The sequence below is a fragment of the Electrophorus electricus genome, chromosome 3 (assembly GCF_013358815.1).
Source record: "Electrophorus electricus isolate fEleEle1 chromosome 3, fEleEle1.pri, whole genome shotgun sequence".
Lineage (NCBI taxonomy): Eukaryota > Metazoa > Chordata > Actinopteri > Gymnotiformes > Gymnotidae > Electrophorus > Electrophorus electricus.
This window is the reverse complement of record NC_049537.1, coordinates 28,547,425-28,560,000: the sequence shown is the minus strand read 5'-3', so window position 1 is coordinate 28,560,000 and position 12,576 is coordinate 28,547,425. Positions and strand designations below refer to the sequence as shown.

General features: G+C 49.0%; 2 protein-coding genes across 5 annotated transcripts in view; one reads left to right on the top strand and one right to left on the bottom strand.

Moving 5' to 3' along the window:
• Positions 1–10,462, top strand: part of dnm3a (dynamin 3a) — a 34,063-nt gene extending 23,601 nt beyond the window's left edge. For all 4 annotated transcript variants that reach the window (XM_027025996.2, XM_035523943.1, XM_035523942.1 and 1 more), the window contains 5 exons: positions 3,355–3,466; positions 4,583–4,747; positions 5,040–5,272; positions 5,541–5,726; positions 8,840–10,462. In XM_027025996.2, the coding sequence (XP_026881797.2) occupies positions 3,355–3,466; positions 4,583–4,747; positions 5,040–5,272; positions 5,541–5,726; positions 8,840–8,879 (736 nt within the window). In that variant the 3' untranslated portion in view covers positions 8,880–10,462. The remainder of the gene's footprint in view (positions 1–3,354; positions 3,467–4,582; positions 4,748–5,039; positions 5,273–5,540; positions 5,727–8,839) is intronic.
• Positions 10,463–10,556: 94 nt separating this feature from the next.
• pigc (phosphatidylinositol glycan anchor biosynthesis, class C) lies at positions 10,557–12,197 on the bottom strand. The gene is made up of 2 exons (XM_027025997.2): positions 12,115–12,197; positions 10,557–11,839 (listed from the first exon to the last, which is right to left on the bottom strand). The coding sequence occupies exon 2, from the start codon at positions 11,755–11,757 to the stop codon at positions 10,867–10,869; it is 891 nt and encodes a 296-aa protein (XP_026881798.1). The 5' UTR covers positions 11,758–11,839; positions 12,115–12,197; the 3' UTR covers positions 10,557–10,866.
• Between the last annotated feature and the right edge of the window lie 379 nt (positions 12,198–12,576).

The window sequence follows — 12,576 nt, the reverse complement described above, 5'->3', positions numbered from 1 at the left end:
TGGTGGCGTAGGTGTAGTGTCTCAGTGTCAGTGTGTAGGTGCGTATGGTGTAGATGTGGTCTCAGTGTCAGTGTGTAAGTGTGTATGGTGGCGTAGGTGTAGTGTCTCAGTGTCAGTGTGTAGGTGTGTATGGTGGTGTAGATGTGGTCTCAGTGTCAGTGTGTAGGTGTGTATGGTGGTGTAGGTGTAGTGTTTCAGTGTCAGCGTGTAGCTGTGTATGGTGGTGTAGATGTGGTCTCAGTGTCAGTGTGTAGGTGTGTATGGTGGTGTAGATGTGGTCTCAGTCTCAGTGTGTAGGTGCGTATGGTGGTGTAGGTGTAGTGTCTCAGTGTCAGTGTGTAGGTGTGTATGGTGGTGTAGATATGGTGTCAGTGTGTAGGTGTGTATGTTGGTGTAGATGTGTTCTCAGTGTCAGTGTGTAGGTGTGTATGGTGGTGTAGGTGTAGTGTCTCAGTGTCAGCGTGTAGCTATGTATGGTGGTGTAGATGTGGTCTCAATGTCAGTGTGTAAGTGTGTATGGTGGCGTAGGTGTAGTGTCTCAGTGTCAGTGTGTAGGTGTGTATGGTGGTGTAGATGTGGTCTCAGTGTCAGTGTGTAGGTGTGTATGGTGGTGTAGATGTGGTCTCAGTGTCAGTGTGTAGGTGTGTATGGTGGTGTAGAAGTGGTCTCAGTGTGTAGGTGTGTATGGTGGTGTAGATGTGGTCTCATTGTGTAGGTGTGTATGGTGGTGTAGATGTGGTCTCAGTGTCAGTGTGTAGGTGTGTATGGTGGCGTAGGTGTAGTGTCTCAATTTCAGTGTGTAGGTGTGTATGGTGGTGTAGGTGTAGTGTCTCAGTGTCAGTGTGTAGGTGTGTATGGTGGTGTAGGTGTAGTGTCTCAGTGTCAGCGTGTAGCTGTGTATGGTGGTGTAGATGTGGTCTCAGTGTCAGTGTGTAAGTGTGTATGGTGGCGTAGGTGTAGTGTCTCAATGTCAGTGTGTAGGTGTGTATGGTGGTGTAGGTGTAGTGTCTCAGTGTCAGTGTGTAGGTGTGTATGGTGGTGTAGATATGGTGTCAGTGTGTAGGTGTGTATGTTGGTGTAGATGTGGTCTCAGTGTCAGTGTGTAGGTGTGTATGGTGGTGTAGATGTGGTCTCAGTGTCAGTGTGTAGGTGTGTATGGTGGTGTAGATGTGGTCTCAGTGTCAGTGTGTAGGTGTGTATGGTCGCGTAGGTGTAGTGTCTCAGTATCAGTGTGTAGGTGTGTATGGTGGTGTAGGTGTAGTGTCTCAGTGTCAGTGTGTAGGTGTGTATGGTGTTGTAGATGTGGTCTCAGTGTCAGTGTGTAGGTGTGTATGGTGGCGTAGGTGTTGTGTCTCATTGTCAGTGTGTAGGTGTGTATGGTGGTGTAGATGTATTCTCAGTGTCAGTGTGTAGGTGTGTATGGTGGCGTAGATGTGGTCTCAGTGTCAGTGTGTGGGTGTGTATGATGCTGTAGGTGTAGTGTCTTAGTGTCAGTGTGTAGGTGTGTATGGTGGTGTAGATGTGTTCTCTGTGTCAGTGTGTAGATGTGTATGATGCTTTAGGTGTAGTGTCTCAGTGTCAGTGTGTGGCTGTGTATGGTGGTGTAGATGTGGTGTCAGTGTGTAGGTGTGTATGATGGTGTAGGTGTAGTGTCTCAGTATCAGTATGTAGGTGTGTATGGTGGCGTAGGTGTAGTGTCTCAGTGTCAGTGTGTCGGTGTGTGTGGTGGCGTAGGTGTTGTGTCAGTGTGTAGGTGTGTATGATGGTGTAGGTGTAGTGTCTCAGTATCAGTGTGTAGGTGTGTATGGTGTTGTAGATGTGGTCTCAGTGTCAGTGTGTAGGTGTGCATGGTGGCGTAGGTGTAGTGTCTCAGTGTCAGTGTGTAGGTGTGTATTGTGGTGTAGGTGTTGTGTCTCATTGTCAGTGTGTAGGTGTGTATGGTGGTGTAGGTGTGTGATTTCTGCTTTTGCTTCAGTCCTCTTGGCTAATCAAGGCTGGTTTTGCGGCGTTTCCACAGAGTAGTCCATTTTTAAGGTCCATTTTTATGTTTTGGTACCTCACATGATGGCAGAAATATTAGGGAATATGGGTGAGTGGTAGGTGGTGTTTGTTATTATAGCAGAGGTTATAATTAAGTTGTCCAGGCATTTTTGAAACGTTCTTTAGATTGAAGCAATAGCCAATTAGGCGTCGTACCATTGACTTATAACAGAGCTTTCTAAAGCAGTGTTTGGTATCTGAAGTTTACGAGTTTGAGGTATGTGGAAATGTGGTTTTGTGGCATGTGGCTTCTGTTGGAATGCTTTTTTAGTGCTGCAGAAGGCATGCTTGAGTGTTTATTCGGTTTGTGCGAATTTTGTGTGAATCACACGGGTGTGTGTGAGCGTGTGAATCCAGATGAGCGGTGGTGTGTCTATGCGAACACACACTTATGTGTGTGTGTGTGTGTAGGTGTGTGTGCTTGGGTGTGTGTTTATGGGTGGATTAAGTGTAATGTGTGGATTAAGTATGTATATGTGTGCGGGCGAGTACTAAAGGCACAATGTGTGTGTGTGTGTGTGTGTGTCTGTATGGGTGGATTACTGCACAGGGTGTGTGTGTGCGTGTGCATGTGCATGCGCGCCTGCGCTCATGTTCTCTGCCACCTCAGCCATGGGTCCTGTTTCCTTGATGGTGGTTGGAGGTGCAGGGTGGCACAGACCATGAGCTGGGGGGGGGCACGTCCTCCTCCCTCACCCTATATGAGCACAACAAAGCCAAACAACAGGCTGCTCACCCGGGGTGTGGGGGTGGAGTGGGGGAGGGATAAGGGAGGACAGGAGGAGGAGAGGAACAAGGCAGTCATTAGGGGGAATGTGGAACAGATGGCAGGAGCTGGACTCCAGATTCCTGCCTGTCCTGGAGCTAAACCACCGTGAGAGGGGGAGAGAGAGAGAGAGAGAGAGAGAGATGAGGGTGGAGGGTGAAAGAGAGAAGGGGTAAGAGGAGAGAGGGGAGAAGGACTGGAAGATATTGGGAGAAAAAGATTCCAATGTAAGCCAGGCCTTGGAGACGGTCCTTTGAGAATTCCGGGAGAAGACATGTTTTTCAAAGATGCGAAAACATTACTTAACCGGCTTAAAGAGCGAAACCCTAAAGGCCAGGTAGAGTTGGGTGTTGGTTGGATAGGCACAGATGTGAGCCAGAAACCCCCACACACACACACACACTCACCCCCCCCCCCCGGCTGACCCGTGAGGTCACAGCAGGCGCCGGGGTGCCGGGAGACGCGCCCTCCTTCCACCGTGTCTGTTTGTATGCAAGTGCGAGCGTTGCCATGGCCACAGACTGATCGCATGGCTTTTGTCGCTATAGGAACGTGTACAAGGACTACAGGCATCTGGAGCTGGCGTGCGACACGCAGGAGGAGGTGGACAGCTGGAAGGCTTCTCTGCTGCGTGCTGGAGTCCACCCCGAGAAAACCCCTGTAAGGCCCCCGCCTCACACCCAGGACCGGGGTCCACCCCGACAAACAACTTACCTGCCCCATTCATTTACTCCAGACTGCCCTCTGATGCGTGTGTCCAGGGATTAGGAAGGCTTTGCATCTGCGTGCTGTGCCTGGTTATCGTATATATCCCACACCGCTGTTGGAAAGGGTGAAGCTACGCTGCGTAGGGTCACACGTGCCAGCAGCAGCCTTCTGCAAAACAGGCAGTTAGAATGAAGAAAACACATTTCCCACGTAAAGCTGCAGTTTGCGTCTGCCTTCTTAACTTTTAGTGTATCTGAGTTGTAATGTTCTCTGAGTGTGAGCATGCATGTGTGTGTTCTCTCTGAGTGTGAGCGTGCATGTGTGCATTGACTCTGTGTGTGTTGCCATGCATTTTCATTGAGTGTGAGTGTGTGTGTGTGTGTGTTCCTCTCTAAGTGTGTGTCCACTCTCCAAGAGTGTACCTTACCTGTGTGTATGTGCATGCGTGCATGTGTGGGTGCATGTGTATGTATGTGTGTGTTTGTGCGTGCATGGATGCGCGTGTGTGTGTGTGTGTGCGTGCATGTGTGGGTGGGAGGGTGTGTGTGTGAGTGTGTGTGTGTGTGTGTGTGTGTGCTGTTAGACTGCTTGGCTCTCTCCCGGCTGTTCCCCCATCAGCAGGCTGCCTGCATTCTTTAGCTCTTGTGTCACCGTACTGAGGAGCAGAGAGGGAGGGCCGTCAATCTCTGTTTCTAATCAGCGCACTCATGTTTTGCTTTCTCTCTCTCTTTCTCTTTTTCATTCTCTTGTTCTTTCTCCCCTCCTCTCTGAATCAATGAAACCTGCTGAGTGATGTCAGAATTCTGTCAGGGCTGCCCGTAATTAGTTTAGACACAACTGTACCACACCCCTACTGTGTGCTGAAGAAAACCTCCAGTTCTTCTCTCTGTTCTTCTCTTTCACCTTCTTCCCCTCTCTCTCACTCCTACTCTGAAACAATCTCCTTCTGCAGCTCAGCAGCATCAGCGCCCGTAATCAGCCGCTCCTCCGCCCTCCCCGGGCCTTGCGCCTCCGTTCCCGGCTCGTCACCTTCTCTCTCTCTCTCTCTCTCTCTCCCCTGGTGGTCAGATGGAGGGTGAGGGTCTGGGCCAAGCCGAGAACTTCTCCATGGACCCGCAGCTGGAGCGGCAGGTGGAGACCATCCGCAACCTGGTGGACTCCTACATGAGCATTGTCTACAAGAGCGTGCGAGACCTGATGCCCAAGACCATCATGCACCTGATGATCAACAACGTCAGTTTGCGCTCAGCCCCGCCCCTCCCCGTCTGGCCCCGCCCCCAAGCCCTCAGCCACGCCTCCCGAGCGGGCGCTGTGGGGGATGAAGCATTAGGCTGTTTGGTTGGGTAGAAGATCGGTGGAGCGTTACTCCTCCAGATCGTAGACCAGCATGAGTGGAGGTTTATCAGCGGCCCAGAGTCCTGTATCAATAAACACTGCTCATTCAGGTTCATTCGTCTCCCCTCATTCTTTATTTCTCCTACCCCTTTTCCCCTCCTTTCTCCACTCTCCTCCGCCCTCCCTGCAGGTGAAGGAGTTTATCCACTCGGAGCTGCTAGCTCAGCTGTACTCCAGCGGCGATCAGCCGGTCCTGATGGACGAGTCCCCGGAGCAGGCCCAGCGACGGGAGGAGGTGCTGCGGACCCACTCGGCCCTGAAGGAGGCGCTGGCCATCATCGCCGACATCGCCACCTCCACCACCTCCACGCCGCTGCCACCGCCCGTGGACAGCTCCTGGCTGCAAGTAGCCGCCAGCCACAGGTGGGACACGGGCGAGGCAGCTCGGGCGTGGCTGGGGGCTGTGGATTTTGACGCGATGGACAAATTGTACTGGATTTGAACGGTCAGGATAATCTCAGAGGTTGATGTGGGTGATTCTAACCAGCTGAGAGTGTTGGGGAGGTTTTGGTGAAAGGTTAAGGATGTTGTGGGGGGTGAGTCACATACACTACACCACCAACCACCTTTGTGGTTACGTCTTATGTCCTGTTATCCGTACTCATGCTCAACCTCTCTCTCTCTCTCTCAGATCTCCTCCAGGTGCCACTGCTCCTAAGAGAGCTCCTTCTGCCCCGTTGGCCCCCGCTCGTGGCCCTGCTCCCTTGGCGCCTTCCCTGCCGGTCCGCTCTGGTTGTTCCACACCCATCCTCCCCAACCACACAGACTCCACGCAGGCGTCGGCACGCCCTGACCGAGCCCCTCCCAGTGTGCCCAGGTACATCTACCCAGCCAGCACACAGCCCTTCTTCATCTGCACTTCACCCGACACGTCGTCTGGGTTCCCACAGGAAGTTTAAGAACTCGAATCCTCCAGGTGTGACACCTTAATGAAGGCGTTTGTGTTCATCCTTCTCACCCTGCCCTTATACCTGCCTCAGCAGTACTATCGTGGGCGTCGAGCGTGGGCTGTGAAGGTCCCGGCGAGGTTGAACTACCCACTCGGATTGGTGCTTAACATATGGAGGTCTTTTTTTTAAATGTTTTTTTTAAGTTTTTTTTTTGGGAGAAATAGCTCAAATCACTCACATATTCACTCTATCCCTTCACAGTACACCTGAATAAACTAATCAACACTTGATGGTCTGAGGTGGGTCTGAGCTGAAATAGGCTCAGTATGGAAATGCTTGGGGCCCCTATGACTAAATACCGGCAGAATGCCAAAGGCCCCCCCCATTCCACATATAATACATTCTATAGTGTCCAAGCTCCTGCCTTGGACTGACCACTATATGTGAGTCTGAAGTCTGGCATCAGAAACTCGTTAATGTACTCGTTAATGTACTCTTGTGTTGCTCTCTTAGAGGAATTATTTGGCAATCATATCTGTATATGCAAAACACATCAGTCACATGGTAGGGATTTCTGGCCTTTCCGGGATACACCCTTGGTGTTGTCGTTGGTGTTTCCGTTTCATTACGTTTCATTACGCTGTGTTTCTGTGTTTCTGTGTTTCCGTAACGCTGTGTTTCTGTGTTTCCGTAATGACAGTGGCGGTTGATCTTTCCCTGCACACATTTACTATGATAAAACAGCGTACGGCCACAGATCAAAGGGGGAAGAAAAACCCCAACAACGCTTAAAAAAAAAAGAGCTTGAACGCACGCACACGCGGACCTGAGTTGGAACATCGCCTCAGTGAGGGTGGAGGTTACTTGAGATGGGTGGAGCTCTACTGGAAAATGTGTTTTCCATAATCTTTTCCCCAGCATTCAGATCAGGATGTTTCCACACCCCCCACATTCGCTCGGTGGCCCGAATCCTCACAAAGGCAGTAAATCAGGACGGATCTCACGCGGATGTTTGGTAGTGCTGCTCGGGTTTAGAGGACCTTGTGAGTATCAGGGCCGCGGTGAAGCAGCAGTGCGTTGGAGGCTCTCGGGTGGAGCCTCCACCATGGCCACACACTGGGTCATCTGTGAGCGTCCCACTCCGCGTCCCACACACCTCTTCCCACTCCGCGTCCCACTCTAGTTCAGGAATCCCACTCCTCAGCCGTGCCGCTGGCGTTCCGATGGCCGCTCCCTGCCTCGTGGCTCCGCTGCTTCCCCCGTTTGGATTGATTCCTTCCGCCATTCCCTCCGTTTTTTGCCGTTCACTCCGGTTTTCCCCTCCGTCGTGTGCCCTGCTGCCTATCCCTCCTTCTCCCTCACACTTTGGCCTTTCCTTTGGTTCCTCTCCACCTCATTTCCTCTGGGGTTCCGACATGGCTTGGCCCGAACCTCCACCCTCTTCTCCTGCTTTTCCTCTCCCACCCACCCGCCTCTCTCCTTCATTTCACCCAGTTCTCTTCCCGCTCTCTCTCACATTCCCACTCTTGGTCATGCATGTCTCTTCTCTCCTGGTCCTTGTTTCCCTCTGTTGAAGCATTTCCCAATGCTCGCACGCCTTCCCCGACGCGGGTCCTGGGTTCGGTCAGGTATCTCTGTAGTGTCATCGCCTCTCTGCTCTTCCCCCGTGTGTCTACGCAGCCGGCCGAAGGCCTGACCCTCTGACCTTCACCCCTCATGTCCACCTAAGCATTCTCATTGGCCGGTTTTATTCTCGAATGAACAGCCTGTGCTCATCCACGATTTCACCTTGACCTTATCTGTACTTACAGTGAAGCCGTACTTACTCTAATATGACAAAACAATAAAAATTCATATCATGAAAACCCGCAAGAGTCAATGTCGTGCTGCTGATTTTACTAGGTGTCTAAAACAAAACTGATTCAGGACCAGCAGGCTTACTCAGATAGTCTAGATGCTGGAGTGGTGCTTAGTTTCTCTGGTGCATATCTGGATACGTCCCAAGTACACTTGGAAGCGCTGATCTTAGATCTGTGAGCTGTGCACTGTGGATCTGCTCACAGTGACCTGATTTTGTCCTGCCAAAAGCACTCGCACTCATTCATTTCATTTCTGCTTTTTCTTTCACTCTCCCCATTTATCACAGTAAATGATATTTAATAGCCTGTAGTAATACAGCTTTCTCCAGAACTTGCCACTGATGTTTCCAGGCTGTGAGGTCTGCTCGGTTTCTTCAGACCCTGATTTGCTTTCTTTTCCATCGTCTACCTCTTTTCATCTGATTGTCCGGCACTTGCTGAGATCAGGGAGAGTAGAAGCTGCCCTCTCCCCGTTCCCATCCCAGAAAGCCTCTCCCTCCGCCAGCTCCATTAGAGAGTGAGATTCCTGAGCCTCCACAGGGATCTTTCCTGGATCCGCGCTGCAGGAACGCTCCCTCCCCCAACATACACACTCTCTGTCTCTCACACGTTTAGACCCAGTCTGTGACGGCCCAGAGCACGGAGTCAAGCATGTGTGGAGGTTCGTGCCAACTCAGTCTCAGAGTCTCGTGGAGAAATCATCGAGACACACATGTTATTGTGACGATCTTTTTCCCAGGCTCGTCTTAAGAAAACACAATCTCAGAAGGAAAAGATTGTGAAATTGAAAACAATTATGGTAGATATGTAGCTGTTAGATGGCGAAATTTCTCACTGTATAGTTTTATCTTTCGTTGTATTTGCTTTGGCTGGCGGAACAGAGACCAGTGTCAGGAAATATTGAAAGTTTTATGTAAGAAATTCTTTCAGAATTAGAATGTAACACTTTAGATTTTTAATCAATTATTCGTAGTACAGTTTCTCAAAGTGCACTATCTGGCATGCATGATATCATAAACATGTGTAAACACTGAAGCCGTTAAATCACTGTCATTTTGCCAACAGGATTTGGCAGAGCCATGAGATCGTAATAAAAACAAGAGAACTCCTCTATTACTACTCATACCATGCTCTGTGTGTGTGTGCGTGTGTGTGTGTGCGTGTGTGTGTGTGTGTGTCAGGAGACAGCCACCAGCAGTGCCTTCACGGCAACTACATTAACACCCACCAGGTGACACAAAGCCGGCGTCCAGCTGAAGCCCAAACAGGACACGGATGAGAAGGACTAACTGTTTCCCCAAGCAAACTTGGACTCTTGCATTCGCTCACCTTGCTTTTGGTGATGGGCGGGCCAGATGAAGTGATTCTGATGATGGATGGGCACTTACCTGAGTCAATAACGTGACCTGCGGTTGAAATGAAGTTGGGACTAAAGTGAATTGCTCTCTGGCCTGGAGATATGGTGACTGGTGGGCAACATTAGGCAGTATTTTGTACCACACTTGACAGCCAGACTTGCTCCTGTTCTGTACATGTGTCTTGCATTGTGATATATGCTTTGGCTGCGTTTTATTCTGTGTGTATGTGTTTGGGAGTGTGAAAGTCTGAAACTATAAATAAACAAGGTTTTTGGAGTTTGTAAATAATGATGGAGGTCATACAGAGAAACTACAAATTAACACATTTTCATATTTCCTCTTTTTTTATTTAGCCTCGTCTTAGTTCATAATATGAAATTTTGCTGGGCGTTAGTTTTAGAAAAACAATTGAAACTCGCTGCTTTGTAATATGTTTCGGAAATGTTATATTTAGCTCAAATTAAACCCTTTTTTGACGATAAGTTTTCCATCCATGCAAGTACTTCATAAAATACTCTTTCATCCACGCTAATACTTCATAAAATATTCCTTCATAAAAGCATACACGACAGGCAAACACCCTCCTCTGTAGGTGATGGAGTCACGAGCCATACATTTGTATCGGTATGTATATTCACAATGTTTCTGTACTTGAGATCGTGTAACTCTGCGAATGTCCAAATCTCGTTTACAAATGGATATCGTTTTCAGTCGTATATTACAGGGAGCCACTAACGTTTGATGAGCCTGCCTACTGTGACATTTATATCGTTAACGTTACTGTCAGTCGTTTACTGACATTTATAACGTTAATGTTACTGTCAGTCGTTTACTGACATTTACAACGTTAATGTTACTGTCAGTCGTTTACTGACATTTCTAACTTTAATGTTACTGTCGGTCGTTTACTGACATAACGTTAATGTCACTGTCAGTCGTTTACTGTGACATTTATAACGTTAATGTTACAGTCGTTTACTGTGACATTTACAACGTTGTTACAGTCGTTTACTGTGACATTTAGGTTAATGTTAGTCGTTTATTGTGACATTTATAACGTTAGTGTTACTGTCATTTGTTTGACATTTATAACGTTAATGTTACTGTCAGTCATTTACTGTGACATTTATAACATTAATCTTAGTCATTAGTTTACTGACATTTAAACGTTAATGTTACTGTCAGTCGTTTACTGTGACATTTATAACGTGCCTTAACACTGTCCCGCCTGCCTCACTGGTAGAACTGGAGAGCGCTGCCACACACCCGGCACACAGGCGGCTGCCAGGCTGTGAGCGCCATCTTGTGGACAATGCGACAATATTCGGAGTCAATTTGTCTTTGAACGATTGCTATTATAAACCTAACCGTGCTGTTAACATTTTAGGTCCATTACTAGAAGGTCGACAATATACGTTCTGATAGTGTTCGTATTAACGCAAGCCTGGATATTAATTATTCAGATATTTTTGCCACAGGTACCTTAATCAATAGCTTTTATTACACGTAATAGCAAGAAATAAATAAGTTATTACAAAACTTTAAATAATTTTACCTATTTATTTTAATAGTAACTGTTCATTTTTAAAATACTGTTCCAGTTGTTCACAATTAGCCAAACCACTAAAAGGTACAAATAAGTATATTTAGTCAATACAGTTCATTAACCGATGCGAGCGTTGTAGAACCGTCAGGTCATAACAGCTGTATTTTCCCTGAGTTCTATATCAAAGTGCAAAACTTTCAAAATTAACAGCTCCCTTCCTCAGCGTCCTAAAATGTGCAATATTTAATTTAAAAAATAGATGATGCTTTAAAAATAAATTCCATTCTCTTATTTTCACGTCTCCTTAGCTCAGAAAACGTGACAGGTCCTCTCTAATCTCTGCCTCATCCCAAGGGCCGTGAATGTTATCCTTGTGCCGCTGTAGACACACCAGGAGCAGCGGACAGGCTAAAGTCAGCACCAGCAGCGCCAGAGACAGCAAGAGAGCCCCTCCGGGCCAGACGGCACCCAGTCCTCCAACCCCGCCTGCGCACACCAGTCCTGCTGCCCAAGGGAAACTCCACTCGGCCCGCTCCCTGAGGCGATGCAACAGGCAGGGCCACAGGGCGAACACAAGCAAGGCCCAGCTGAGCATGGCGAAGGTGTGTAGCGCACCAGGCAGCCGCGAGGCCAGGCACACCGAGGCAAAGAGCGCTGCGTTGAGGGACAGGCTGCCGGGGGGACTGGGCTGCGTGTAGGGGAAGGACAGTAGGTGGGCCAGGAGCATCACCGCGGACATGGCGTACACAGTGTCCGTGCTGACCGACTCGGTCAGCGTCTTCAGCACGGGGGAGAAGCCGAAGGTGAAGGCCAGAAACACGGCTGCGCTCTGCAGGTCGGCCAGGCGGGGGCGCTCCCTGTCCTTCCCTCCCAGCATCTCGTAGAGTCCGTAGCCCGGCAGGGCGCAGCCGGTGGCGGCCCACAGCAGCACAGACGGGCCCAGGCGCCCTTGGTCCATGCAAGACCACAAGGTGATGAACACTGCCACGCAAGACACCTGCTGGGCAACCAGGCCCGTTTCGCGGACCACCGCCCAGTAACGGTACTGACGGACTCGGATGTTGCGTCTGAGCTCCTCCAGGAAGCGGCGGTCCACGTGGTTGTCGGGGAACGGCTGGCGCGCGTACAGGACCTTGCGCCACGGACCGACTGGGGACGCGCACGGGGACGCGCCCGGGCCGCTGTTTGCGCCCATCGACCAGATAAGGACACGCTGGGAAGCCTTTAGCCAGACCAGGACACGACGAAGAGCTACCGCTGGTCTGAAACTGACATCCCTGTCGTGTGTTAAAGAGAAAAGAACAGTAATGTAACTTTTAATTTTGAGGTAAATTGTGAAAAGGAGCCTAAAGGGGTGAAGCAGGGCTTGCCGTTTCGCCTTTGCTAAGGCAGCTGTGCTAGCATGGTTGTTAAACACACACATACACACACACAAACAAACATACACACACACAACAGTTACACACACACAGCACTACAGTTCTTATTAATATAAATATAACAGACTAGCAGATAAAGGATATTATAAATAATGCTTAAAATCGATACCTACCAAATCAGATATTCCTTTAGTGCAGATTACGGCTCGCCATTAGGATTCCCGGAAGTGACGAATATTCCGTGCGCCCTCTGCTGGAGGACGGCGGTATGTGGCGATAATTAAACCTCCTAGCATGAAAAAATATTTTACTTTCACTCTGAAATACGCAGGTGGTCTGTATCTCAAGGGAGACGAGATATGGATCATCACTCAAAATGTGGAGCCCAGGGAAGTAGTAACTGAAAAGCAAGTAAAGTTTTGATCTGAATTATTATGCCCTGGGGTAAACACGCGTGGACCATCTGCTGGACCTTTTTGGACCAAATGTACCCTCAGAGTGTTCTACCTTCTTACAGGAGACACAAAGCCTTCTCCGTTACATTACACTTGATCTCAGTGTAAAAAAAGATATAAATAAGAATACATGAAAATAAAAAGGATAAGTGCATTTATCAGATACTATTTTGTTGGCTT